This window comes from Candida metapsilosis (assembly GCF_017655625.1).
Source record: "Candida metapsilosis strain BP57 chromosome Unknown scaffold7, whole genome shotgun sequence".
Taxonomy (NCBI): domain Eukaryota; kingdom Fungi; phylum Ascomycota; class Pichiomycetes; order Serinales; family Debaryomycetaceae; genus Lodderomyces; species Lodderomyces metapsilosis.
The window spans coordinates 1,582,497-1,610,413 of NW_027138165.1; the positions used below are offsets into that span (position 1 = coordinate 1,582,497).

A 27,917-nucleotide genomic window follows, 5' to 3' on the forward strand; every position below is an offset into this window, starting at 1 on the left:
TTAGACTCTCTTTAACTAAAATACTTCTTCACCACATCTATATTTGATGGGTTTTCTTGAAGTAATGCAATGGCTTTATCGTGAGGAATAGAGCCCAACAAGTTCCTAGTTGAAGTAACAACTCTGTTTGCAGTATTACCGCCAATAGAAGCATGTGCCAATCCTTGTATCACCGAGTCAACGACCTTTGAGATATTCTTTGCAATAGCTGGATGATGGCTATCAATCAATCCACTTAGGAATACATAAGCAAAAGCAGCGGCATTGTCATCTTGCACAATGGGCAAAAGGTTGATCCATTGATCCAATAATGCGTCTAGGTTAGGTATCGATGAGGAAAAAGTGTGTAATACTTTAGCAATTGCCGACACAGCATTCTCAGTAGCATGAATGTTTTCATCCGCTTTGGCATCTGGGACCGATGACATCTTAAACATTGGCTCTAAGCAATGAACGCAGAATTCTCTATACTCATCACCACCATGTTGAGCAGCAACACCAACTGCGTATGAGCTTGCTTGACGTATACCAGCATGTGGAGATAAAAGCGATTGGGCCAAAACATTAAGGAACGACTCTTTGAAAACAATCGATTGTGGTCCACCATGCTCCAAAATATCGCACACAATGCACAATCCACAAAGTTTTAAACTTGTGTTTTCTTCATTGATAAATGTGGCCACAGTTGGAATGAGTACTTGGAAATTTTCCAAAGCGTTGGCCTTGACGTTTTTAAAAATGGCCGAAATAGCCTTATTTATTTCATCCAATAATTCTTCATCAGTGTATTCCTCGTCGTCTTCCTCGACATCCTCAGTATACTCATCATCTTCGTTGTCACGCGCTTTTATCCTCTCGTATATCTCAACCATGTTGGCATTGATTGACTTGGCAAACGCTTGTAATTGTGGTGGTGAAATGGAGTTTGGTGGGAGCGTGTTGATTGATTCCACCAATGCAGTATAGTAAGCAACTAACAACTCAGCCACTGGTTCTGAACTCAAGACTTCGGCTAATCTGTCGGCAATCTTTGACCAAAGAAGCAAGGTATCTTGAGAATCTTTTCCTGATGCTGCCACGGTACATTTCAATAAAGATGCTAAAGTCAATGCTGCTGAGCCACGCACACCATCGTGTAAATAAAAGTCTAATCCAGGTAATGCAATATCCTCAGCAATCTCCTTTACCCATGGGTAAAAATCTTCCTTAAGCTGAATTGCATAAGTCCTCAACAAATCCATTGCGGTGACTTTATCGTCCAAGGCAGCAGTGTGGACTGCAATCCATTTTCCTGATAAGTTAATCACATCCCACTCATCATTGTTATTGTATTCTTCTGCTTCGTCCTCTTCCAACAAGGAAATATCTTGAGAAGCCTTTGCTGTAACCATTAATGGTGGCAAGACTGATGGCAAGTATGGTAAAAAGTCCTTACCCAAAATACGACAGATTCTTCCCCAAGCTTGTTCCAAGTATTGTTTAACTGGATCATCATCAGCAGTCGCCGTTTGTTGAATATGCCCAAACAATTGTATCAAGTCATGACTTTGTGGTTCAAATTTTTCTTTACCAACAGCCAACGCAATCAAAGTGGAGCATTCAATGCACTTGGCTTTAAGCAATCTATTTTCATCGCCCATATCAGTCTTTAACACATTAACCAATAAAGGCATCAATGTATCATAGTACTTGACAAATGTCTTTTCGGCAGCATCAGCAATAATAGCAATGGTGGTCAATACTTGTTCCTGAACATATCTTTTTGGTGATTGCAACAAAACTAACAAGTTGTTCAACAAATCATCCAAATATGGTTCCAAAATGTCTTTGGTAGCAGCTTCAGAAAAATTGACTAAAGCGGCAGCAGCATGTGCTTGCACACGTGGAACAGATTTGTTGGTCAATTTTGAAATTAAAGCAGGTAAGATTCTGTTTCCAGCTGTTCTTTGAATTAAATCAGCAAAATCAGTCGACATTTGACCCAAAGCATTACAGCAGGCATATTGTACTCTTGAATGCTCGTCATTCAAAGTAGGCAATACCATGTCCAAAATCTTTGGAATTTCATTCATCAAAACATCTGAGCAACCTTCAGCGGCAGACGACAATGCCATTAAAGCTGCTTGGCGCTCTCTCCAATCTTGAGATTGAGTCATAGCTGGCAAGTACTGAAACAAAGGTCCAGCCATTGATTGTCCATTAAGTCTCAAACTGACCCTATCCAATGATTGCCTAGCGGCGTCATACTCTGGCTCTTCGTCATCTTCCTCGGTGTCATCGTTATTGTTCCATTCAGCTGCATCATCATCACCAATACACACTTCAGTCAACATCGACAAGGTAATGAGAACAATTTGTTCAGTGTATGTTGGGGTACGCTTACACATAGCTGGTGAGACTTCAGCAAAAGTGGTGAGAAGCTCCAATGAGGCCATTCTGGTGGACGAGCCTAAATCGTTATTTTTGGACACCATGGCACAAAAGTCTATTATTGTAGGAAACATGTCTTTAAACATTTTAGGAGCAAGTTCCACCAAGTCAATCAATTTTTCTAGAACCGATGCCAACGCATCATCTTGACCATTTTGCAAAAACCGTGGCAACGAGTTGAGCAAGTTTGGTAACAATGGGGATAAGCTAGGCCATACATTCTTTGGCAACTCTCTGAAAAAGGCAACAAAGGCAGAACAAGCAGCAATACGAACTTCGTCACTCTCGTCATCAAATCCAGAAGTATAAATAGGCAACACTTCATTTATAAACGATTGATCAATCAACTCGGGTGATGCAGAAAAGACTCTGAACGCAGACTCACGGAAACTTGGGTCTGGGTTTTTCGATGCTTGGAGCAATGCTGGAACTAACTCATTCCAAGTACCTGGAGGAGAGCAGTCCTCCTTTGAGACTTCTGAAATGGCATCGGACAATTTATGCCTAACTTGGTTTGATTGTGGGGACGAAAACCCATGCAATAAAATTGCTCTAATTTGTTGCTTAGCTGGTTCTCCAATAACCCCTATCGTTCTATCAGTGACACTAGATAATTCCTTGGGTGACTTGATGGCCATCCTTCTAAACATGACAGCTGAAAATGCTTTTACAGTATCGTTAGCTCCAGAAGTTGCCTGTTCTGCCAAAAAGACAAGTAATAGCTCAACATTTTGCTTGGTGGACCATTCTATATCGAGTGATTTCTCTGCGTTTACTCGCGAGTTGGTGTCTGTCGACAACAAGTTTTCAAGTAAATGCGTCAATATTGCATTGACATCATCTGGTAACACACCCATATCTGTTAAAGGCAGTAAATCGAATCAAAAAGTTAGTATATGCGGGGTAGATACACGTGAAATGGTTGACTTTCGATGGGGAGCGTAAAAGAGACAACCTTTTTCGTTTCAATGATTGGAATGTAAACTTTCTGATCCAACAGATTGAAAAAAAAAAAAAAAAAAATTTAAAGAGAAAAAAAAGAAATAAAAAATTTTCACGAGAGAGAGAAAAGTTGCAAATAAGTCGTAGCTAATCATTCTATATTGTATGGTGATTTTACTACAAAGGAACCTATATAATCTACGGTCTCTATAGAGGAGGGACTTCCCTTTACTTCTTCAAAATGGTAATCACATCTTCATCCTCTAGCACGTGAGTGAGTCCTACAATTTGTGGCTGGTGCTTCACTGAAGTTCCATACACCAAAGCATTTCTGAAATCCTCCACTAAGGACTTGTGAATTGAGTTACAGAAATCTTCCACCGTACACCTGTCATTTCTCAAAACGACTGGTTCACTAAAATCTGGTAATTTTCCCTTTGGCTTTGTGTATACTCTTACCAATTTAAGTTTATCCCACATAACTTCCAAAAGATCATCCAAATTCCATCCATTACCTGAAGATATAGGGACTGCATTTGGAATCTTTGTCAACAAATTCAACTCCTCAATCGAAAACGAATCAATTTTATTCAAAACGTAGATTGCTGGGATATACTTCCTAGCTTTGTACTCTATAGCGTCAATCAAATCGTCAACTGTTGCGTCACACCTGAAAGCAATGTTTGCACTATTGATTTTATACTCTGACATGACTGCCCTTATCTCATCATTGTCCAAATGAGTCAAAGGGACTGTGTTCGTAATGTTTATACCTCCCTTATCCTTCTTTGTTATAACAATGTTTGGCGCATCTTTATTGATCCTGATACCCATACCCTCTAGCTCATGTTCAATGATTCTCTTATGTTGCAAAGGCTTGTTCACATCCAACACTAAGAACAAAAGATTAACTGATCTTGCAACAGCGATAACTTGTTTACCTCTACCTTTACCGTCTTTCGCACCTTCGATGATACCAGGTAAATCCAACATTTGGATTTTGGCACCTTTGTACTTGATGATTCCTGGAACAGTTGTCAAGGTTGTGAACTCATAAGCAGCTGCTTCTGAGTGGGTCCCAGTTAATTTCGACAACAAGGTTGATTTACCTACTGAGGGAAACCCAACAAATCCAATAGTGGCTACACCTGTTCTTGCAACATCGAAACCAACACCACCTCCTCCACCACCGGAACTTCCATCTGTTAATAGTTCTCTCCTAAGCTTTGCTAATTTAGCTTTAAGTTGACCCAAATGAAAGGACGTGGCCTTGTTCTTTTGGGTCTTGGCCATCTCATCTTCAATAGCTTTTATCTTTTCAACAGTAGTCATGGTTATAGCTGAAGGGTTAAGTATTCACTGTTGTGTGTGTATGTGTGTATGTGATTGTTTTTTTTCAAAAACTCCTCTTGATGTCATATAGATGAGCTTTTTCACTGAGTCGTGTGAGGTTGACTGAAAAATTTTGAACCTCTCATTGCGCATCCATGCAACAATATACAAACAGAGAGAAGGAAAAAAAAAAATTATTCAGAGAAAACCCATTTTTGGAAAATCTTTTTTAAGCAGTTGATCCTATTCTACATAGATTTTACAATGGGAAAAAAGAATAGTAAGAAAGCAGGGGGAGATATCTGGGATGATGAGGATATGTTGAATGACCAACCACAAGCTGAAGAGTTTGGAACTACCGAAACTACCACAGAAGAAACTCCTGAACCAAGCGGACCCCAAGAGGCATCGGCCGACGATGTTGCTGGTGATTTCTTAGGATCGATCCGTAAATTGAAATCAAAGAAAGCTCAAAAGCAAGAAGAAAAAGCTAAGGAGGATGCCAATGGAGGTGGAGCTAAAATTTTGTCCAAAAAGGAGAAGGAAAAGTTAAAGAAAGAAGCTGAAAAGCAAAAGAAGAAAGAATTGGCCCAAAAGAAGAAGGAGCAACAAGCAAATAAGAAGGAACAGATTAAAGAAGCCAATAAGCAAAATGCAGCATCTTCATCGGCATCCGCTACACCTGAACCAGAAGCAGCTAAAGAAGAACAGGAAGAGCAAAAACCTAAACCTGTAAAGAAAGGAAAGAAGGCCCCAGCTGGTCTTGCTGCTTTGAAGAAGCAATTGGAATTAAAGAAGCAAATGGAAGAGGAGCAACGTAGGATAGAAGAAGAGGAAGAGCAACGTAGATTGGAGGAAGAAAAATTGGCTGCCGAAGAAGAAGCTAAATTAGAAGCAGCTAAAGCAGCTAAGAAGGAACGTGATAGATTGAAGAAAGAGCAATTAAAAGCAGAAGGAAAATTGTTGACAAAGAAACAAAAGGAGGAGAAAAAATTGCAAGAACGTCGTCGTGCTCAGTTGCTACAAGCTGGAAATGTCATTGTTCCGGGATTACAAAAGGACAATGCCGATGGAGAAACTCCAAAACCTAAGAAAGTTGTCTATGGAAAGAAGAAGTCAACTAAGCCAAAGACTTTTACCCAAAAGCCACAAGAACAAGCCAAACAAAAGAAGCAAGAGGAGGATGAAGCAGAAGAAGAGGCATTGATCGATGACTGGGAGAAGATGGCTTTGGATAGTGATGAAGAGGCATCTGCTGAGCCAGAAGCAATTGAAGCCGAAGAAGAAGGTAAAGCTGAAGACGAATCTGAAGCTCAAAGAAAAGCTCAAGAAGAAGCAGAGAGGAAAAAGAAGGCTGAAGAGGAAGCCGCAGCAGCAGCTGCTGCTGCCGCCAAGGCAGAACGTGAAAGGCAAGCACAAGAAGAGAAGGCTAAGCAAGCAGTTTCTCAGAAGAAGACATCGACTCCTCCAGAAAAAGAATTGCGTTCGCCCATCTGTTGTATCCTTGGTCATGTCGATACCGGTAAGACTAAATTATTGGACAAAATCCGTCAAACAAATGTTCAAGGTGGTGAAGCTGGTGGTATTACCCAACAAATCGGTGCCACCTACTTCCCTGTTGAAGCTATTAAACAAAAAACCGCCGTTATGGCTCAATACGAGAAACAGGTATTTGAAGTTCCAGGATTATTGATTATCGATACACCAGGTCACGAGTCCTTTACAAACTTGAGATCTCGTGGTTCATCCTTGTGTAACATTGCCATTTTGGTTATTGATATCATGCATGGTTTGGAACAGCAAACGATGGAATCTATCAGACTTCTTAGGGATAGAAAAGCTCCATTTGTTGTTGCATTAAACAAGATTGATAGGTTATACGATTGGAAGGAAATTCCAAACAATTCATTCAGAGACTCATTTGCCAAACAATCGAAATCAGTTCAACAAGAGTTCCACAACAGATATGACCAGATCAAATTGGCACTTGCAGAGCAAGGTTTGAACTCTGAATTGTACTTCCAAAACAAAAACATGTCTAAATATGTATCCATAGTGCCAACTTCAGCAGTAACTGGTGAAGGTGTTCCAGATTTGTTGTGGTTGTTGTTGGAGTTGACCCAAAAGAGGATGTCTAAACAATTGATGTACTTATCAAAGATTGAAGCCACTATTTTAGAAGTCAAGGTTGTTGAAGGTTTCGGATACACCATTGATGTTGTCTTGTCAAATGGTATATTGAGAGAAGGTGACCGTATTGTGTTGTGTGGTTTGAATGGTCCTATAGCGACGAATATCAGAGCTCTTTTGACGCCGCCACCATCAAGGGAATTGCGTATTAAATCTGAATATGTTCATCACAAGGAAGTTAAAGCTGCTTTGGGTGTCAAGATTGCTGCCAATGATTTGGAAAAGGCTGTTGCTGGTTCTAGATTGCTTGTTGTTGGTGAAGATGATGACGAAGAAGACTTGATGGACGAAGTTATGGATGATTTGACAGGATTGTTGGACTCAGTTGACACTTCTGGAAGAGGTGTAGTTGTACAAGCCTCAACATTGGGTTCATTGGAAGCCTTGTTGGACTTCTTGAAAGATATGAAGATTCCAGTTATGTCTATTGGATTGGGTCCGGTATACAAGAGAGATGTAATGAAGGCAGTCACCATGTTGGACAAGGCTCCAGAGTTGGCCGTCATGTTGTGTTTTGATGTCAAGGTTGATAAAGAAGCTGAGCATTATGCTGAAGAGAACAACATCAAGATCTTCAATGCTGATATTATCTATCACTTGTTTGATGCATTCACTGCTTACCAAAGCAAGTTGTTGGAGGCACGTCGTAAAGAGTTTATGGAATATGCTGTATTGCCATGTGTTTTAAAGACTATACAAATCATCAACAAGAGAAACCCTATGATTATTGGTGTTGATGTTGTTGAAGGTGCTGTACGTATTGGTACTCCAATTTGTGCTGTTCGTCAAGACCCAGTCACCAAACAGCCAAATATCATGGTTTTGGGTAAAGTAACTTCGTTGGAAGTTAACCACAAACCAGCTGATGTGGTCAAGAAAGGTCAAACTGCTGCTGGTGTGGCTATGAGATTGGAAAACCCATCCTCAGCTCAACCTACATGGGGACGTCATGTTGATGAAAGTGATAATTTGTACTCATTGATCACTCGTAAATCAATTGATACATTGAAAGATCCAGCATTTAGAGACACTGTGTCGAGAGATGATTGGTTATTGATTAAGAAGTTGAAATCAGTCTTTGATATCAAGTAAGGTGAGAAGAGAAGGCATGGTATATAAGGGCTTGTGTACTTTGTTTAAAGCATTTTGTAATTATTTTGGTTTTATTCACAGGTAGCGCGCGCGCATCTTTCACCAATGAGATCCATACAAAAAATAATCAAAGAGAAAAAAAAAATTGACAGACGAATCCTCTATACTCAATACAAAACCATGCAAGATTTACCACCAGTAGGAGGCTATGACCCCATTCAATGGAAGAGAAACTTACCATCGCGTGGGTTCTCAGGCACAACATACTTTTTCGGAATTCTAGCCGTCATGTCATTTGGTTTCTACCGTTATTACCAAGGAGTCAATGAACAACGTGAATTAACTAGGGAAAAGAAATGGGCTAGGTTCCATTTAGAACCTTTGCTTTTGGCTGAAGAAGATAGAAATATTGCTAGACGTTATTTCGCTGAAGAAGAAAGGCAGAACTTGATTAAGGAAAGTGCTAGTGATGAAGTTAAGCAACGTTTAGAAGAAGATGTGTATCATGACAAGAGCAAGTTTAGGTTCCCAAGATATGTCCCTGGTCTCAATCCTAAGGATGTTTAAGGAGAGAGAAGTAGTTAAAGAGGATTTACAGGATGTGCTTGTTGATAGTTATTAGATAGGGTTATAAACACGCAACTTGGATGGGATTTGATGTTTAAATGGTAAGAAGTAGGTAAGAAGTAGTCTCTGAATGTACAATGTAAGTTATCTGGTTGCTCTGTGAATCTTTAGTGTTCTTGTCCTGGGCCACATCAAAATTTCCAATCGCGTGAAGAAAGAAAGAAAGAACTGAAAAAGTCAGCTACAAACAGCAACCGGCAACCATGAGGCTCTCCAAAACACAATATGGTTTGATATTACTCAATGTTGCGTTTCGACTATACTCATCGCTATACATGATAATTGGAGATTGTGATGAGACATTTAACTATTGGGAACCACTTAACTTACTATTGCGTCAATTTGGTAAACAAACGTGGGAATATTCTCCAGTATACTCCATCCGATCATATGCCTATCTAATACCGTATTATATCATAGGAAAAATTTTGCAACTATTTGGCGTGACTCCAATCAATGTCTTCTATGGCATCCGTGTTTTCGCACTTGGCGGATTTACCTCATTTGTTGAGTTGACTTTGTTTGCCAATTTGAATCTTTACTCGTCGAATTTAGCCAATTGGTGGTTGCTTTTAACTAGTGTTAATGTTGGAATGAGCCATGGTGGTGTGGCATTATTGCCTAGCTCTTTGGCTTTACAGACAACTTTGTTGGCAAACACGTATATTTTCAAAAGTCTTGTCATCAACAGTGAAAAAGCAAATAACAAGGAGAGCTTATTATTGAAAGCAATTACTTGGTACTTTGTTGGTGGACTATTAGGGTGGCCATTTGCATTGGCTTTGGGGTTGCCTGTTGGAGTTTACACATTGTGGCAGGTTGCTAGAAAGCGTATTTCAAGTGTCATTTTAGTCGAGATTGCCTGTGCATTGGTTTCACTTGCTGGATTCATCTCATTCATAGACTCATATTACTTACAGAAATTGGTGTTTGTGCCGATAAACATTGTCTTGTATAATGTGTTTGGTGGTGAAGGTGAGGGGCCAGAGATTTTTGGAGTTGAGCCATTGAGTTACTACATACTAAACTTGTTACTAAACTTTCAATTTGTTTTACCATTAGCCGCTTTGGGAGTGTTAATTAATCCGTTCATCACGACGCATGCTAAGCAATTCAGTGCAATCGTTTCATCACAATTATTAATTTGGTGTGGTATATTTTTCAGCCAACCACATAAAGAAGAAAGGTTTATGTACCCAATTTATCCATTAATTACCCTTTCAGCAGCTATCAGTGTGTCAAAATTGACGTCTTTTGTGAAGAATAAGTTGCCACGTTTTGTATACTACGCTGCTCAGTTTGGGTTTGTCGCAACTACACTTTTAGTTTCGGTGTTGAGAATTGTTAACTTGGTTGAAAATTATGCTGCACCGCTACAGGTTTATGAAGCGGTAGCTCATTTACCTGTATCCCCTTCAAATCAGGTCAATGTATGTACAGGTAAAGAGTGGTACCATTTCCCCAATTCCTTCCATTTACCTGCCAATTATCGTTTAAGGTTTGTTGAATCGGGATTTGATGGGTTACTTCCAGGAGATTTCTATGAACCAGAATACTCCATCATTGAATCAACAACGTTTGTTCCACCACATATGAATAATCAGAACAAATTTGAAGACGATAAAGTAGTTCCTTGGGAACAGTGTGACTATTTTGTTGACAATACGCAATTGGAATCTATTCCTCAGTTGTTTGGACCGGATATGTCAGTAGATGAAAATCAGTGGGAAATTTTGAAATGTAACAAGATTATCAATCCAAATGGTGAGCATAATTCAATTGGAAAGTTGCTTTATATACCACAATGGGCAAGAACATTGGTCTCGTATAAGGTCGACTATATGAAACTTTGTCTATTGAAAAGAGTGAGAAAGGATGGGATGAAGACGTGATAGAGCGTCTCTTCTCTTTTGCAACATTGCACTGTTGTATCATTTTGATCGATGGTGTTAGAGCTAAAACGGATACAATGTTCACCCACCAAACTTTATACTGTGACTAAGTCGAATAAGATGTAAAAGATATTCTACCTACATGTAGCAACAATATTCCTCTCTCATAACATTTATAATTCAATGCAACCATATTGAAACTGCATACTCTAGTTTCGCAACACTTCTCCACCACTGTACGAACGTTAGGCATAGAATTCATCCAAAGCCTTTCTAGTTTTAACAAATCCATCCTTGGCTTTCGACAAAGCATCTTCAATTGCCGCTATCCAGAAATCATCAGATGATTCGTCATCTTCCTTTCCACTCGTTATACCCTTTCCAGTTGTACTCTGACTATCCCCTTTCGTCGTTGATTCGCCATCTTTTGTGGCAGTGGCTCCACCATTAGATTTTTCTCCTTTTTCCAGTATATCCTTTCCGGAATCTCCCTTGGCATCTTTCCTCCCTTTCTGACTGAAATTGTCAAAGTTGATCTTGTGTCCATAATTTTGAATACGTTCACATTCACCTGATATAGCAGTTAATCCTAAAGCTGCGGCAGATCCTTTCAAAAAATGGCCTGATGAACTCAATTGTTCCAAATCTTTTTCTTTTAAATATTGTTCAATTTTATCAATTGTTTCCTTCACTTGAGAAACAAAAGTTTCAACCAATTGTTGTGAAAACCCTTCTTCATCTTCATCCATTTGTAGGATTTCGGAAAATACGGCCCAATCAACTAGTTTGGTCTGTTGTAATTTATGTTGTTTATCAGATGAATAGATATCGGGCACATATCTTTCCTCGTCGTCAGAGTGTTGTGCTGCTCCTGATCCTCCTCCCTGTGGTGATGACATGATTGACAAAAAAATTGAAAGTAAAATAAAGCGATTCTTTAGTTTAGGGAAAAGTTGAATGAAAGTTTTCTTTTTCTAATTTTGTTTTGTTTTGTTTTAAGAAGAAAAATAAAATTTTCTGAGGATGATGTAATTGCTATTTTTAAAATATAAAAGTGAGTGAGTGAGTGGGTCTCAAATTTGGTCCTGACTTTTAATAAGGCTTTAGCTTCTAGACTCGTTGGTTTTAGAATTGATCTAATGATTTTAATTTTGTAAATGATGTGTCTTGTAGTATGCAATTGGCTGATTCACTAAATCGCAATTATCCTCTGTAGTCCGAAATCTGCTGTGATAGGCTGTGTATAATGAAAATGGTTGTACTTTATATTCTGTGGCTTAGTATGTTCAAATGTATTGTTTAAATCAATTCTTTAAGTTTCGACTATGGTCAAGGGTCTTCAATCTCGCTGTCTTGATATAAATGCCTGTTGGTCTCTGTTTTCACGTTCTAAGCCAAAATGAGGTTGGTTTTTTTCTTTTTTACTTCTTTCGTCTGTTTTTTATTTTGTATTTTTTTTGGCTCTCTGTCACTGTGTTTCGTTTGGTGTCAAAAATCTACAGACAGCCTCTACCTTGATAATAGAGATATACCACTGTTTGCCATTTACATGGCCACTTCATTTATACAATTGTCCCTTGAGAAGTTTGATCAATTTCTATTACCAGTCCTAACTTCATAAATTCAAGTTTGTATGTAACAATTTAATACAAGTCTGGACCAAATTTTTTTAGAATTTTCGAATCGATTCTTTACTCCCCACTTTCTATTTTACCGAAACTACGAAAACTTCTAGGTATCAAAGGTATACAAAAGAGAATCAATTGGTGACGACTTGCTTTTAATGATTAGTTGAAAGACAAGTCCTTCTATACAGCCTTCTATACATATACACCTGGCAATGTATCTCCCAGAATAGACCCACATTTGCATAAAAAAAAATAGAACAACTTTTTCTTATAATGGGTAGTGTCAGTAGTGATAAAAAATCTTTTGACGAAACACACACAAAAAAAGTTACAAAACTTTAAATTACGTCATATATTTAATTCCAGCTTTTATAAAGTTCATAACGATACAAGTAAAGGACTAGTAATTAGTAAAGATACCCAAATAGCTTATGTATGAAGTAAGAGGGAAAGAACTATTGATAAGCTTCACGATGCGTTTGAAACCCTTTTCATGTAATTAAACCGCTTATTTCCTATTTAGATTCTTTACAATAGCCTTCATCACTTTATCGGTTGACTGCTCTTTTGTGTTAAGACTAAAGCCTTAAGCCTATTGTTTGAGCAAGTCCCACACTTTTGTGACTTTGGTATGTTTAAAATTTTATTGTTAGTTTGGCCCTGGAAAGGGATGCCGCATTGAGAGCCAGAATCAAAATGTTTATCCCTGTCATTGGATTCCATACGCTCAGCAGTCTCCTTTCAGAAGGTAATTTACAGTTGATGGAAAGTCAAACCGAGTCAGCCACTAGATCCCCTCTTCTGTGAAAACTTTCTGCATTTCTATTAGTCTATAGAGTCTATAACTCCCACTTCAGACACCTAATGAGTAAATTCATACACGTCCCCCATTTTTTCAATATAATAAGTTGGTGCATCCTCGTTGGATAACTTTTTAACATTTTCTTCAGTCTCAATACCAGTCAAAACCAACATGGTATCTAATCCACCATCTCTTCCAAACTTCATATCAGTGTTCAATCTATCACCAATCATTAGTCCTTTTTTAGGGTTTTCTTTTAATCCTGTCAACTGTGCTTTGATAGAATTCATCATACTTTGATTAGGTTTCCCACATACAGCATCTGGTTGTCTTCCACTTGCGTATGCCACGGTTTCAATTATAGATCCGGCTCCAATCAAAAGCTTGCCCTTCATGGGGAACGTAGAGTCAATATTGGTAGCAATAAAAGGAACGGTTTTGTTGTCCTTGAGCAAATATTGCATCGTGAGGGATAATTTCAAGTAGTTGACGTTAAAAGTCAATCCACAAACAACACAACCAACATCTGCATCCAATTTATCAAACAAGTCTGTGTTTGGATCAAATTTCACTCCATCCTTAACTAATAATGGATCCGTACCTCCAACCGTGGCATATCCCAACTCTTGCAACTCTTTTTCAATCCCTTCTTCACCCAAAACCCAAACTTTCTTATCTTTAGGCAACTTCAAAATCTTATCCACATAAACTGCAGATGCAAAAGACGATCCAAATATCTCCAGTTTATCGATATTGGAAATTCCCATCTTTTCAAATTTCGATAAGTAGTCAGTACGTGATTTAGTTGAGTTGTTGGTGACAAATATCACGGTTTTGTTTTGTTGTTTAAGGTATTCCAAAGTTTCACCAATTGAAGGAAGTAGATGATCACCTAACCACAACACGCCATCACAGTCAAAAAGGAAATAGTCATACTTGTCGAGTATTAAGTTCTGTACTTGAGACTTTTCGGTTATCTTTACTGACATTGTAGGACTGAGGAAGTATTGCTTTATCGTCGGCGTTGATAATCATTTTTTTTGTTTTTTCCTTAAGCAGATCGCGATTGGCTCACCAAAAAGTTTGAAAGTCAACTGTAGCTAAACTAGTTATCGTAGGTCGAGTCAAATAAAGGGAGCTGGGTAATAAGGGCAGACTAATTCAGCTAAAGCTGAAACCTGTTATTCAAGGGAGAGAGGCCAGACTAAGCCGATCCGTTCCGTTCCGAAAACACGGCCAAAACGTTTCTCCAAGCTACTTACAGTCAGTCAACCTCCTCCTTCTCTTTATCATTGTTATATCAGTTACCTGCCCTCCCACTCTTACAGGTTGCATCAATCCCTGCTCGAGGTTTCGTTATCTGATTCCTACTCGGAATCAAAAAAGTTCGGCTTTTAAAAAAATGAAAATGAGGGATAAAAAAAAAAGAAAAATACAAACAAGAGGTTGACGTTGTTACATTGATTCATTCACAAATGGCATCGAGATTCAACGCTTACGATTCTGAACGACCAGAACCGGCTGCAGGATTGGCAGATTCTGATATCCGAGCAAATGGGCTGGCAGATTACTCAAGACAACCAAATGGTGATGGTGTACAAGATGATGATTATGATTCCGGATCGTCGTCGGAGGATGAGCCATTGGACACGGATAAAAAGGAAAAGACTAGAAGGCCATCAGATCATCCATTTAGACAACAAAGGTTAAGAGCTTACAATCCGGTGTTGACAGCTAAAACTGTGATTCCCTTGTTGATCGCTATTGCTATAGTGTTTGTACCACTTGGGGCAGCCATGTGGTATGCTTCGCACAAGATCCAAGACATTACAATTGAATATACCCAGTGTGAAAGATTGGCATTGCAGAATGTGTTTACCCCGATACCTGATAACTACACCGATTACAACTTCAAAAAGGAGTATGCAGAATACAAGCCTAATTTTGCTTGGAGAATAGTAACTGATGACACGCAAAAGTATGAAGAAGACAAGAAAGTTTGTCAAATACAGTTTCAAGTCTTGGACGAGATAAAGGGACCTCTTTATCTTTACTACAGATTACACAAGTTCTATGCTAATCATCGTCGATTTGTTAAATCTTTTAGTGAAGATCAATTGAATGGTAAACCCGCAAGTCTAAATACAATCAAAAACACAGTAGGACAAAACTGTGAGCCTTTATCAGAAAGAGATGGAAAAAGAATTTATCCATGTGGCCTTATTGCCAATAGTTTATTCAATGATACATACTCAACTGCTTTTGAGGCTGTCAATGGTACAAGTCCTGAAAAGACCGTGTATCTCACTGCCAATGGTACCAATTGGTCAACCGATAAGAATAGATACAAAAAGACTCAATACAGCTATAAGGACATAGTTCCTCCTCCAAATTGGTACAAAATGTTTCCTGATGGATACAATGAAACGAATGTTCCTGATATTTCAACTTGGCCCCAATTCCAAAATTGGATGCGTCCAAGTGCATTAGCCACGTTCAACAAATTGGCATTGCGAAATGATACAGCATCGTTGCAAAACGGAACGTATCAGATTAACGTAGGATTACATTTCCCAGTGTTACCATACAAAGGTGGGAAATACATTTATATCTCACAGAGGTCGGTAATTGGTGGTAAGAATGACTTTTTGGGAATTGCTTGGATGGTTGGTGGAGGAATCTGCTTTATACTAGGATTGACTTTATTAGTTATCAATTTTATCAAGCCAAGAAAGACTGGTGATGTCAATCTCTTGAGTTGGAATCAAGAGGCTATAAAGAGAGATGAACATGATGCAGGGATGGCTCACACGAGTAGTTTTGAGAAGTAAGAGGAAGATTGTTAACATTTGTATAGGTTTTAGAGAAACGATGTGATTTTGTGATTTAAGTGGCATCGTAGATTCATCTATTTTCCGCAATTCAGGCAAATGATCTGGAAAATTCTATTATCTCTGCTCGTCAAAAACTTGACATGATTTTTTTTTTTTTTTTCTTTTTCCTTTTTCGGGAACGGCAAGGGAAGAGGGTAAAGGAAAGTGAAATTGGGGGGCGGGTCTGATTACAAATACAATTGCCTCCAAGAAAATTCCAGTTAGGGTAACCCCGGGTATAACAACAATAGATATGTCTTGATTGGGAAATTGCTCCGAAACAACCACAAATGTAAGGTGTCAATTGAGCTACGACAATGGTTTTGTCCGGAGTTGTGGTAATTTTGTGTCAAATAACGGAAAATGAAATCAATGGATAATTTCTCAGCAACCATTTTTGCCTTGTAAGTTCTATATTGCAGAATGAAAAAGGGGAAAGCAACTATACAGCATATAAATACCCTTTCCCATTTCCATTAACACTTTAGGCTGCGATTCAATTGATAGCAAAAGCAATGTCCACTCCAACTACATCTACACAAGTTGTTCTCAAGAACTCACCAACAGGTTACATTAACCCAAACTTTGGTGAATCTGACTCCACTTTTGATATCAAGCAAGCTCCAATCGAACCATTGAAAGATGGCCAATTGTTGCTCAAGATTTTGTTAATTTCAAACGATCCTACCCAAAGAGGATGGATTAGAGACAAAAACTCTAACCAGAGATACTACGTTCCTCCAGTTGAAATTGGTGCTCCAATGGAGTCCTTGGCCATTGGTGAAGTCATTGAAAGTAAATCCAGTAAATACGCCAAGGGAGATGTTGTGAATGGAAAGTTTTACTGGGCCGATTACATTACTGTTTCTGATGCTAATGTTATCAACAAAATTGACAAGTCTTTGGGCTTCCCATTGGAATTTTACCTTTCCGTATTAGGAATGACCTCCTTGACTGCATTCTTTGGTTTGACTGAAGCTGGTGAAATGAAAAAGTTCTTGACAGAGAAACCAGAAAAGCCATACACTTTATTGGTGTCTGCTGCTTCAGGTGCTACTGGTTCAGTAGTTGTTCAAATTGCTAAGCATGTTTTAGGTGCAGACAAGGTTATCGGTATTTCTGGTTCAGATGAAAAATGCAAATGGGTCGAAAGCTTGGGCGCCGATTTATGTGTCAACTACAAGAACGAGAATTACCAAAAGCAAATTAGTGAATTCCTTGGTGATGGCTTGGTTGATTATTACTTCGACAATGTTGGTGGCTCAATCTTGGACTTCGCTTTGACCAAGATGAATAAGTTCGGTCACGTCATCTCATGTGGATCAATCTCAACTTACAACTCCAGAGGTGAATCAACATCAGCTGGTGTCAAGGGCTGGGGAGAAATAACTGTTAATTCATTGACCGTCAAGGGATTCATTGTTACAGATTTCTTGGCCAAGTTTGGAGAAGGAGCACAAGTTTTAGGAAAAGCTGTTCAAGAGGGCAAGATTAAAACAGAAGGTGCTTATCACGTTGATGCATTGACTGGTGATAGTCCGGAAAAGAAATTGCAACAAATCCCAAAGATTTGGAACCAATTGTTTATTGGTGAAAAGCCAAATGGAAAATTAATCACCAAGGTAGCTTAGTTAAACAGGAATTTTAGTAGATTATAATGAAATTTAATGAGATTTCGGAACTGATGGATGTTGTAGACGTACCTTGCATGATTTCTATTAGTAAGCTGTGTTTTGCGCTTGGCAGTGGTTGCGAACTGCGTTTCAAATTTTAAAGACTCCACAATTCTCTAAAATCACCTCATTCTCTCAAATAACTTCAAACACCAAACCATGTCGTTACCTACCAAAGTTACCCAAATTGTTTTTGAACGCAATCCAAATGGTGATGTTATCACAGATGTCACTAAGCCAGACTCGACATTTGTCGTTAAAGAAGCAAAACTTGACACCAATTTGAAAAAAGGTGATTTATTAATCAAGACATTGTACCTTTCGAATGACCCCACACAACGCAATTGGTTAAGAAAAAAGGGCAATGAAGGCAGGAATTACGCAAAGAGTGTTTACGAGGGTCAAGTGATGGAAGCTTTAGGAATTGCCAAGGTGGTTAAATCAAATGCTGATGGGTTCAAAGAGGGAGATATTGTTAGTTCTAGAATCCAATGGGCAGACTATTCCATTTTGTCAGCAGATGCTGTTTTCAATAAGGTTGATCCAAATGCAAACTTGCCATTGCCTTACTACTTATCAGTTTTGGGAATGACTTCATTGACTGCTTTCTTTGGTCTAGTTGAAGCAGGTCAATTGAGAAAATACTTGTCCGGAAAACACGAAAAAGGACCAATTGTTTGTGTTTCTGCAGCATCCGGTGCTGTTGGATCCACAGTTGTTCAAATTGCCAAACACTTACTCGGTGCTTCGAAAGTGATTGGATTGAGTGGTTCTGATGAAAAATCCAAATGGGTAGAGAAACTTGGAGCTGATTTGTGTGTCAATTACAAAAACCCCGACTATCAAGAGCAAATTGTCAAATTCCTTGATGGTGAATACATCGATGTTTACTTTGACAATGTTGGTGGTGACATTCTCAGTTTTGTTTTGACGCAAATGGCAAAATTTGGAAGGATTGCTGCATGTGGAGCTATATCGGGATACAATGACCCAAAGGCCGCTAGAGTCGACGGCTGGCTGCACATAATAACAGAATGTTTGACAGTGAAGGGTTTTCTTGTAGGTAATTACAAGGACAAATACCCAGAAGCTATTAGCATATTGACGAAAGCAATCAAGGAAAAGAAATTGGATGTTGATGATGCCATCCATGTGGAGACATTAACGGGTGATTCTGACAGTGACAAGTTTGCCAAAGTTCCTCAAATTTGGAATCAATTGTTTACAGGAGAGAAACCAAAAGGTAAATTGTTGATCAAGGTGGCCGATTCTTGAGGAGGTCGTCGGTATTGCTTCCATGTATAAAAACCTGTGAAAAACTATTGACTTTGATTGTCTCTATAGACGTGCAGTAGTGTCGCACAAATCAGCTCTCTAATGTGAGAGTTGCTTCTTTAAAACAGTTCCCCATTTGCAATATTACGTATTGGTTATTGCATAAACTGATGACCCCTGATTTTACTGTTTGTGTATTTCGTTGTTAGCAACCTCTACTTGGTCCATTGCCCCTTGCGGTACAAATTACACAAACTCAGTAATTCTCTGCACTTACGTCATACTCTACACTTACTTGCAGTCACCTACTTTTTGCAAATTGCTGTCTCAGAATCCCTTTTTGCTATAGTTACTACAACTAGAAAAAGAAGTGGAGTAGTAGTGGTTGTTTGTTGTTTGGTCATTCATTATTTATGTAGCAATTAGCCGTACTATTGTATTTTGTGTATGTGTGTCTCACTTCCCTCAAGGATTTTTCATATAAATACAGGACCAAATACTCCTATCTTTTTATACTCAGCTTAATAGATTCAACTAACTTTAACATTTTCATCCAAAACTAACCAACAATGTCTGACTTAGGTAGAAGAGATATCCACGACAAAGCTAAAAGTAAAATCAAGCCTGACTCACAAAAGACCCTTTTTGAACAAACTAAGGATAAGATTGCCAATGCTGCTGATGATTTAGCTGGAAAAGGTACTTCAGAGTACGATAAGTCTATACCTCAAAAGGCTTCTGATACTGTTTTTGGTAGTAAATAAGTTGTTATTGCTTGGAAGCTTTATATAGGTGTGATTATTTTTTAATAAAAGGAATCGATTCAAATACACATTCTGTAGTTTTTTTTTTTTTCAAAGACACTTTTGGGGAGACTACATGAGTGCTTTATCACATAAGCCATAAAGATCAAAGTAATCATATCCTACAAATATATCTTAGTTTAAAATGCAAAATATAGATAGAGTGATTAACCAAGTTAGGTGGCCCCTAAGTTTAAAGTGGAGATGACGAAATGAACAATTCTTTTGGGAAACCGATTCCACTCACCCCTATGTGTGTGGCAGGGTCCAACTGACAAAGGGAGATAAACAGTCACTTCTATTACTTGACTATATTAAACAATGTGTCTAATTCTGGCTTGTCTCAATTGGGAAATAAAAATTCCTAAATAGGACTAAAAAGTAAGTCGGTTTCTCCGCTACTTAGTTTCGTACGTTTGCAGATATATTTCGTGGAGATCAATTCTTATTTGTGGTGTAGGATGAAGAATGATGTCAATATTCTTCGGCACCAAACATTGAGTCTCAAACCTGGAAGCAATTCTAACCCTGCAGCCCTGTAAGAGGTACAAATTGTGTTCATTTCTGTATCTCTTATCTTTTCCAATTTGCGGAAAATAATTTAGATATCACACTACCTGCTGCAAAAAAAAAATATATTATACTGCAAAGGAAGCGGTGGCCCGACACCAGAAGTTATCTTTTTATTCAAACAATAAAGAAGGCAAAACTAAAACACAGTTACAATAATTCTTTATCTTTAGTCGCGTTAATTTGATACTCACTTTACACACTCAAATTTATTGGGGATATCCTCATTAAAAGAATAATGTCTGGTTTTGTGTAACGTATCATTGCGGATTTATTTGATATATTTTAATTTCCAGACTTCGGATATTAACGATCAAAATTTCGACTAAGCCTGATGTTTTGTGTCTTGGCCCTTGCCACGGGCTTAAACAATTGGATTTAAGTGATATAAAAATTCAGGCACCTAAATCTGTACCATGGACTAACCTTGGTCTTTTGAAAGCTTATCCTGAAAATATTTGAGGATTCAGAATCAGTAGCTCAAGTTTTTTTGTATCAAGACAATGTATCTTCATCCAGAGTAATATACGCTCTAGCTATCTTGGTTCTTTGTTTGGGAAAAATTGCTCCTCCATTGTTCGAACGTCATTCGTAGTGACTGGCAGTTAACAGTAAGAAATGACGCGAATTCTCACTAAACAATGAGGAATATCATTAGAGTGGAGGAGGGGGCTTTAAACAGTTTTTGACAATAACTATAACTGGCCCTATTCAAATGAACAATAGGAATTTTGGGAAAATGGAGATAAAAGCAGGGAAGTACAAGAGGGGACTAATTTTTTTTTTTAGCCGCGAAACTGATAAGCTATTGTCATCACGCGACTAAAAATTGCATTCTTACGTAATCAACCCGGAAATTGCAAAATTGAATATCCTTTGAACTAAAATTAAATACCAAACTTGATAGGACTTGAAAACTATGTGAGCAATTAAACATCTCCAAACTCGAGGGGTAAGCAACTACCTGAAAAATGCTGTAGTCAGGGTGGACCACAACCAAGACTCAGCCTAACTGGGGCTTTTCACTGTTCGTAGAAACTACGAGAGCATTCTACGAGAATCCTGGACAATGAATAATTTCGTGTACTATTGTATTTAATATGTAGGCCTGTGCATTGTGTAAAATAGGTGATTGTCTCTTTTGTCATGTACATTGTGCGTTTGCAGCTGGTATGTTTATTGTTCCCAAAAATTAGGCTGACTCTCTAGTATCATCAAAGTCATTCATTCTCAAATATCTATCTAGTATGTAGTAACAATGGCGCATCGAGCTCCCTATTCTGGCAATTGTGGTGATTATCATTATTGAATTGCAGTGAAACAATGATCATGATTCAGATAATGCTTGTTCACATTTGCTATTGCGATATTCACAACCACCGCGTCGCTGCCTCTCTGAACCCAAATATCAACTTGACTCTATCACTTCCAAAAATATTTAAATCCCTCTAAAAGTCCCACTTTCATGAAATCAAATTTGAAGAATTCATTGAAAACAACTACTCCGTTATGCAACAACACTTGACAATCTTACTTTTTTTCATTGGTGGCATCTTTGCTTCACTCATTGGTCCCACTCCACCCTCACAAGACGATTTCTATTCACCCCCAATAGGATATGAAGGCAAACCCAATGGTGCAATTTTGAAACACAGAAACGCACCAGCAAAACTTACCGCTGTTTTTGGTGGAGCTGTTAATGTTAAAAACTTTTGGCAAATTTTGGTTAAATCAGAAGATATTCATGGTAACCCTCAAGCTGTTGCTGCTGCTATCATTGAACCATACAACGCATCTCCTGACAAAGTGGTATCCTACCAAACGTTCGAAGACGCAAGTAACATTGATTGTTCACCAACTTATGCCATGTTACAAGGCGCAAACATTAGAACCATCCTTACTGGTGAAGAGGTCCTCTTATTCACCCCATTGTTAGATCAAGGTTATTATGTAATCGTTCCCGATTATGAAGGTCCGCAATCTGCTTTTACTGTTGGTTGGCAATCAGCAAAAGGTGTATTGGATAGTGTTAGAGGAGCGTTGAATTCAGGAAACTTTAGTGGAATTGCTTCTGATGCTTCAACTGTTTTATGGGGCTACTCGGGAGGCGCCCTTGCTTCAGGATGGGCTGTGGCTGCTCAACATTTGTATGCTCCAGACTTGGATGATAGAATTATTGGTGCAGCTTTTGGTGGATTTGTTACCAACATCACAGCTGTTGCTGAGGCTGCTAATGGTGCTCAGTGGGCTGGTCTTATTGGAAATGCTATTGCCGGTATCGTAAAGATTTACCCAGAATCAGGAAACTTCTTAGAGACCTACCGAAACGACAAGAACAACTTCTGGGTCAATAACCTTCCTAATTATTGCTTATTAGACTCCTTTTTGCTTTTCCAAAATGCTACATTTTTTGGCAACGACGATAAGTCTGTATACAATGGCGGGCTTGAAGTTCTCAACAAAGAACCATTGAAATCAATGTTGGAAGAGATTGGATTAGAATATCAAAACTCCACTCTTTTGCCACGTGCCCCAGTGTTTATCTACCACGGAAGAAAAGATGATATTGTTCCTTTTGCTGATGTTGAAAGAGTGTATAACAATTGGTGTGAATGGGGAGTTGACTCTTTGGAGTTGGCTATTGATGAAACCTATTTGCATTCCGAGGAGCTTTATATTGGTGCTCCAGCTGCTGTTGCTTGGATCACCAAGCGTTTCGAAGGTGAGGAACCAGTCAAGGGTTGTTCTAAGCAATCATATACAGATACTCTTGACTATCCTAATGTTGAAGATTCTTTGAAAAAGTACTTCACTGGTATCCTTAGAGATTTAGGAGGATCTCCTGTCGGTCCAAATGCTAAATCCGCAAATGATGTTGCGGAGAATCTCAAGCGTGTCAAGCCATCAAACCCATGGCAATGAAGCGTTGAGTGAGTCCTAAGCAGACCTCATTTACCGGATGTCTTTTATAGTAACCTCGTAATAAACAGTGTTTCTTTTATATATGATAGCAGTACTTAAATTTTAACGAGCTCGATCCTCATTTGTTGGTAAAGTCAGTGATTGACCCTGAAAAGAATGGGATCTACAACGCAAGTTTACTGGATCAGTGGAGCAGATATCTGATTTGTTGAGCTAGATTAATGGCTTTTTTAGTGCATTTGACGATTTTATAGTGTGTTGCAAAACTAACTATACTGGTAAGAGAATAGAGGACAGCCACAGATATAATCTATTCATATGTTTGTAATTACACAATCAAATATTGAAGATATATAATCACCTCTTTAAAACAGTATCATAAGTCAAGTAACAATGTATAACAAATGATATTTTACTGTGAACAATAAAATTTCGATCTTCTTTTTTTTTTTTGATATGTTGTTGTTGTTGCAAACACTATAAATACCCACAAAAGATTCCTAAAATTTAGAATCCTCCTTTTTCCCTTTCTTTTCTTCTTCTTTTCTCTTTAATGCCATGATGTTGTACAAAGAATACTACATCCAACAATAACAAACGCAGCGTACTACCAATACCAAATCATTATTGGTCTGACTTTATTTAAAGTGGTGAAGGTTCCCCATCAAAAGGTTCAACTTAACTCAACACATAAATTTGAGACAACACATTATATCACCAAACCAAAAAGTTACCATCAATCGAGTAATCAATCTAATAAACACTCGAGTCATATTGCAATTGAAACATTGATTAGAAAAGAAGCTGTCCATTGCAGCATACATCTACTATCATAACCAAGAATTTGATCAACTGGAATTTGCTCGCTTTGGAAAACAAACAAGTTGAAAGATGTTGTGGGCGTGGATGAGGATGTGGAGATTAGTCAGGTAACAAACAAGAATTTGGGAATGAAAAAATAGTACATTACTGGTTGCCAAAATTTCGGTGGCAAATATATGGGTTGAATTGAAGAGACTGCTGTGGATCAATTAGAAATGAGTTGCAATCAAGTTTTATTAGTGATGGGGTAGAAACAGGAACAATACGAGACCTGGAATCAGAGGTCTAGGGGGGGTTGATAGTGGGATCCATCATGTTGATACAACAAAGGTTATGCATTTGCTGCTTTGTATAATGGAGCTAGTTCAGAAGCTGAAAGCTACGTACCATGGAGCAAATGCACTCGGTGCTTTGTGTAATGGAGTCGGCCCCAAAGCTGAAAGCTAAGCACCATAGAACAAATGCACTTGCAGCCTTGTTTAATGGAGCAACTACAGGGTCCGAACTAAATAATTGATTACACTGGCAAAGCAAGATACTCGGTATGTTGTTAACGCCACATCTCAAAATTATTAAGATAATTGCATTTAGTTAACATAAAAATTGTAGTCTCTTTTTCTTACTCTGTGTTGTTTTCCTCCTCTCTTTTCTTTCTTGTATTTCTTTTGACACTTTACATTTGGTGTTGATAACCACTCAGACATCAATTGAGATTTGACAAATGGAGTAGAATAATACGCCTATATCCAGACAACATTCGATTGTACCTATAAGTTTACATTTGTATTTTATAATCCTATCCAGTTATAGTCCATCTTTATCATGTAGTGGCTTGGTGTAAACCTTCAATTGAAATAGTTGACACGCACACATCATGTATGTCCCTTAAATCTTTGTGCTTGTGATGTCTGGTACACCGTCACCGGAAGTGACATCCATGGTAAACTCAAATGAAACACCAACCCAAGATTGCATCAGATAATAATCGTGCCATGCACCTTGCCTTATCGCTAAGCTTCTTCGCTAAACCCTAAATCCAATATATCAATAGCTCCATGTTGACGGATATCATTGATTGACTTCCAAAGGTCATAACAGCAGGAGCTTCCGATGATGATATGGAAATTTCCAGCTTAGAATTGCCTATAATAGAAGCAGCGAAAACCGTGACTAAAGTATACTGTAATCTCATTCCAATTCACACTAACCTAGATCTGAAGATGACTACCGATGTTGGCGACACACGTTGCTCTGATAAACTTCATGTAATGTAATCACCTTCGAAGAAACCAAGTACACTCATGTGTCTCACAGAAATACGGGCACGCGTCAAAGGCAATTTTGGAAAACTTCTAGCCAATAACATGTTAGTCTTATTTGGTATATCTGCTTTTTCATGCCACTGTTGCCTCGATTGGTTGATGTGGGTTACATTTGGTGGCAAAAACAAGTGTAAAACGTGATTAGTTTTTGCATTGTTGGTTTGACCGGGATTTCAATTCGGCAGAAAATGAGCTTAATAGCTTAGTTGTCAGGTCCTATAGTGTAGCTTGGTTATCACTTTCGGTTTTGATTTCGCATTGAAATTAAAAATTTCCGAACAACATCAGTTCGAATCTGGTTAGGACCTTTTCAATGAGTATTGCTCAGTTTTCGGTCCTATAGTGTAGCTTGGTTATCACTTTCGGTTTTGATTATAATTATCAAACTTCCGAACAACATCAGTTCGAATCTGGTTAGGACCTTCTTTTTTTTTCAAAAATATTTTTGTTAGAAAATGAAGAGCTATTCAGTCTAAAGTTGGGGGCAAGTAGTCGCCACTCCAGAGCGCTTGAAAAGGTTGTGTTCAAAAAGTAACAAGGATTCTTTATGTTATTTGGTTGCACGTCTTTGCGGCAAATTTGAAACTTGTGTCTTACAACGTGAATACTATACTTCACCTTTAACTTTACATATAATAGAAGGACATGGCACTCTTGATTTTACTCACGTTTCATGTTATACGTTGCTGTGCCAATAAACTTTTACTATGAGGATCTTTTTCTTTTCAAGGAATTTATAACATTTGGTTGCAAAATTGTCGCAAGTACTCAATATAAAGCATAAATATAATGAATCTGCCCACGAAATAAAATCAAGAAATCTTTCAATCATTATATGTTTCTCAATTTTCAAAATATCGAGTTAAAGTGTCTATGTTACATTACAGAACCAGTGGTTAATTAGAAATGATTTACCATTGTGCTTATTGTATTCAAAGTTTTGACATTGCTGAAGATTGTGCAACTCATAAACGAAAGAGTCATCGAGAGTTGTTAAACTACGAGAGAAATGCATTAAATGAAAAGTGTACTAAAACCAGAGTATCGAAAAGAAGAGTCCGATTTTGGGTATTGTGAACATCGCTTTGATTTCACTGAATTTAAAGGTTGAAAAGCATTTGAGTATCAACAGACAAAGAGTTGCAACATATAGATATGTGTTAAGTATAGAAGAAATATAGAGTCCAACTTGAGAGATAACTCTGGAAATTATTCTCTTAAATCCAAGGTCTGTACCGAAAACAAATCATGGGCGGTCAACGCAAAAGAGAATGCGTAAACACAGTAATATAACGAACCGTATTATGCTTAGAAGTGTGTACGTCATGTGGAATTTGTAGTTTTAACTCTGCCTGGGATGGCCGTCAACATTTGACTGGACTTATACATCCTAAGCACGTGACGCAATTCTAGCTAGTCTGGCTCTTTCTCAAGAACAGATAGGACAGAGCATGCTTCACGTAAAAAGCAATTCTGAGAATCACAAGGCCACTTTCACTCTCATCTGATTCCTGTTATTTCCCTCCTTCTGTGGTTATATACACATGTAAAGTGTCCCGCATTTACCACACAAAATCCAATCTTCAATCTCATCTCTTCACAAAAAAAAAAAAAAAATTTTAAAAAAAAATCAGGTACTTTCTACATCTTATCCCCACTAAGTAACGATGATCAGAACCATCAAACCAAAGAATGCTCGTTCTAAGAGAGCTTTGGCCAAGAAAGAGGCTAAGCTAGTTGAGAATACAAAATCGGCCCTTTTTGTCCCTGGATCCACTGGTAACAAGCTTCTTCACGATGCTATGTGTGATTTGATGGCTTTGAAGAAACCATTTGCAAAGAAATTTTCCAAAAAGAATGAAGTAAGACCATTTGAAGACGCCACGGAGTTGGAGTTTTTTGCTGAAAAGAACGACTCATCTTTGATGGTATTTTCATCGCATAATAAGAAGAGACCAAATGCGTTAGTTTTCACAAGATTTTTCAACCACAAGGTTTATGACATGATCGAGTTATCAATACAGAACGACCCTAAATTGATACAGGATTTCAAAAAACTCACGTTTACAATTGGATTGAAGCCAATGTTTGTTTTCAATGGACCTGCATTCGATACTCACCCAGTTTACCAACAGATTAAATCAATGTTTATGGATTTCTATCGGGGTGAGGAAACGGATTTGCAAGATGTCGCAGGTTTACAATGCATAATATCTCTTTCAGTTGGGGAGATCGAAGATTCCAATAATGAAAAGGAACTACCAAATGTTCATTTTAGAGTATACAGATTAAAGACATTTAAATCGGGACAAAAATTACCCAGAGTTGAATTGGATGAAATTGGACCAAGATTTGATTTCAAGATTGGAAGAAGAAGAGCTCCAGCACCTGAAGTTGAAAAGGAAGCACATAGGAAACCTAAACAATTGGAAGCAAAGACCAAGAAGAATATCAGTACCGATTTCATGGGTGATAAGGTTGCTCAAATTCACGTTGGTAAGCAAGACTTGAGTAAACTTCAAACAAGAAAGATGAAGGGTTTGAAGGAAAGGTACGACATTAGTGAAAGTGAGGATGACCAAGAAGAAGGAGAAGACGATGTTTATGCATCTGATGAAGAGTATTTTGCTGACGAGGTAGATGAGCCAGAAGCTAAAAGACAAAAGGTATAGGAGATAGTGTATAGAGGTAATAAAAAGTAGTAAGAAAAATTGTTGTATGT

At 38.1% G+C, this 27,917-nt stretch overlaps 13 protein-coding genes across 13 annotated transcripts; 9 read left to right on the plus strand and 4 right to left on the minus strand. All coding sequences in view use genetic code 12, as the record gives it.

Moving 5' to 3' along the window:
- Window positions 1-11: 11 nt before the first annotated feature.
- On the minus strand, window positions 12-3,287 carry I9W82_005269 (uncharacterized protein; the record flags this gene model as incomplete). The annotated part of the gene is made up of 1 exon (XM_067694427.1): window positions 12-3,287. The coding sequence occupies one exon, from the start codon at window positions 3,285-3,287 to the stop codon at window positions 12-14; it is 3,276 nt and encodes a 1,091-aa protein (XP_067546749.1).
- A 313-nt stretch (window positions 3,288-3,600) lies between these two features.
- On the minus strand, window positions 3,601-4,704 carry DRG1 (GTP-binding protein; the record flags this gene model as incomplete). The annotated part of the gene is made up of 1 exon (XM_067694429.1): window positions 3,601-4,704. One exon carries the CDS (start codon window positions 4,702-4,704, stop codon window positions 3,601-3,603), a length of 1,104 nt encoding a protein of 367 aa, XP_067546750.1.
- A 264-nt stretch (window positions 4,705-4,968) lies between these two features.
- On the plus strand, window positions 4,969-7,986 carry FUN12 (translation initiation factor eIF5B; the record flags this gene model as incomplete). Its single annotated transcript, XM_067694430.1, has 1 exon — window positions 4,969-7,986. One exon carries the CDS (start codon window positions 4,969-4,971, stop codon window positions 7,984-7,986), a length of 3,018 nt encoding a protein of 1,005 aa, XP_067546751.1.
- A 180-nt stretch (window positions 7,987-8,166) lies between these two features.
- On the plus strand, window positions 8,167-8,553 carry I9W82_005272 (uncharacterized protein; the record flags this gene model as incomplete). The annotated part of the gene is made up of 1 exon (XM_067694431.1): window positions 8,167-8,553. One exon carries the CDS (start codon window positions 8,167-8,169, stop codon window positions 8,551-8,553), a length of 387 nt encoding a protein of 128 aa, XP_067546752.1.
- Window positions 8,554-8,816: 263 nt separating this feature from the next.
- ALG9 (dolichyl-P-Man:Man(6)GlcNAc(2)-PP-dolichol alpha-1,2-mannosyltransferase) lies at window positions 8,817-10,505 on the plus strand (the record flags this gene model as incomplete). Its single annotated transcript, XM_067694432.1, has 1 exon — window positions 8,817-10,505. One exon carries the CDS (start codon window positions 8,817-8,819, stop codon window positions 10,503-10,505), a length of 1,689 nt encoding a protein of 562 aa, XP_067546753.1.
- Window positions 10,506-10,750: 245 nt separating this feature from the next.
- Window positions 10,751-11,404, minus strand: YPD1 (Ypd1p; the record flags this gene model as incomplete). The annotated part of the gene is made up of 1 exon (XM_067694433.1): window positions 10,751-11,404. One exon carries the CDS (start codon window positions 11,402-11,404, stop codon window positions 10,751-10,753), a length of 654 nt encoding a protein of 217 aa, XP_067546754.1.
- A 1,590-nt stretch (window positions 11,405-12,994) lies between these two features.
- PHO15 (4-nitrophenylphosphatase) lies at window positions 12,995-13,924 on the minus strand (the record flags this gene model as incomplete). The annotated part of the gene is made up of 1 exon (XM_067694434.1): window positions 12,995-13,924. One exon carries the CDS (start codon window positions 13,922-13,924, stop codon window positions 12,995-12,997), a length of 930 nt encoding a protein of 309 aa, XP_067546755.1.
- Window positions 13,925-14,410: 486 nt separating this feature from the next.
- Window positions 14,411-15,766, plus strand: LEM3 (Lem3p; the record flags this gene model as incomplete). Its single annotated transcript, XM_067694435.1, has 1 exon — window positions 14,411-15,766. One exon carries the CDS (start codon window positions 14,411-14,413, stop codon window positions 15,764-15,766), a length of 1,356 nt encoding a protein of 451 aa, XP_067546756.1.
- A 557-nt stretch (window positions 15,767-16,323) lies between these two features.
- I9W82_005277 (MDR family NADP-dependent oxidoreductase) lies at window positions 16,324-17,439 on the plus strand (the record flags this gene model as incomplete). The annotated part of the gene is made up of 1 exon (XM_067694436.1): window positions 16,324-17,439. The coding sequence occupies one exon, from the start codon at window positions 16,324-16,326 to the stop codon at window positions 17,437-17,439; it is 1,116 nt and encodes a 371-aa protein (XP_067546757.1).
- Window positions 17,440-17,640: 201 nt separating this feature from the next.
- I9W82_005278 (MDR family NADP-dependent oxidoreductase) lies at window positions 17,641-18,756 on the plus strand (the record flags this gene model as incomplete). Its single annotated transcript, XM_067694437.1, has 1 exon — window positions 17,641-18,756. One exon carries the CDS (start codon window positions 17,641-17,643, stop codon window positions 18,754-18,756), a length of 1,116 nt encoding a protein of 371 aa, XP_067546758.1.
- A 569-nt stretch (window positions 18,757-19,325) lies between these two features.
- I9W82_005279 (heat shock 9/12 family protein) lies at window positions 19,326-20,591 on the plus strand (the record flags this gene model as incomplete). Its single annotated transcript, XM_067694438.1, has 2 exons — window positions 19,326-19,465; window positions 20,426-20,591. 2 exons carry the CDS (start codon window positions 19,326-19,328, stop codon window positions 20,589-20,591), a joined length of 306 nt encoding a protein of 101 aa, XP_067546759.1.
- Window positions 20,592-21,638: 1,047 nt separating this feature from the next.
- On the plus strand, window positions 21,639-23,051 carry I9W82_005280 (uncharacterized protein; the record flags this gene model as incomplete). The annotated part of the gene is made up of 1 exon (XM_067694440.1): window positions 21,639-23,051. The coding sequence occupies one exon, from the start codon at window positions 21,639-21,641 to the stop codon at window positions 23,049-23,051; it is 1,413 nt and encodes a 470-aa protein (XP_067546760.1).
- A 3,811-nt stretch (window positions 23,052-26,862) lies between these two features.
- RPF2 (rRNA-binding ribosome biosynthesis protein) lies at window positions 26,863-27,867 on the plus strand (the record flags this gene model as incomplete). The annotated part of the gene is made up of 1 exon (XM_067694441.1): window positions 26,863-27,867. One exon carries the CDS (start codon window positions 26,863-26,865, stop codon window positions 27,865-27,867), a length of 1,005 nt encoding a protein of 334 aa, XP_067546761.1.
- Between the last annotated feature and the right edge of the window lie 50 nt (window positions 27,868-27,917).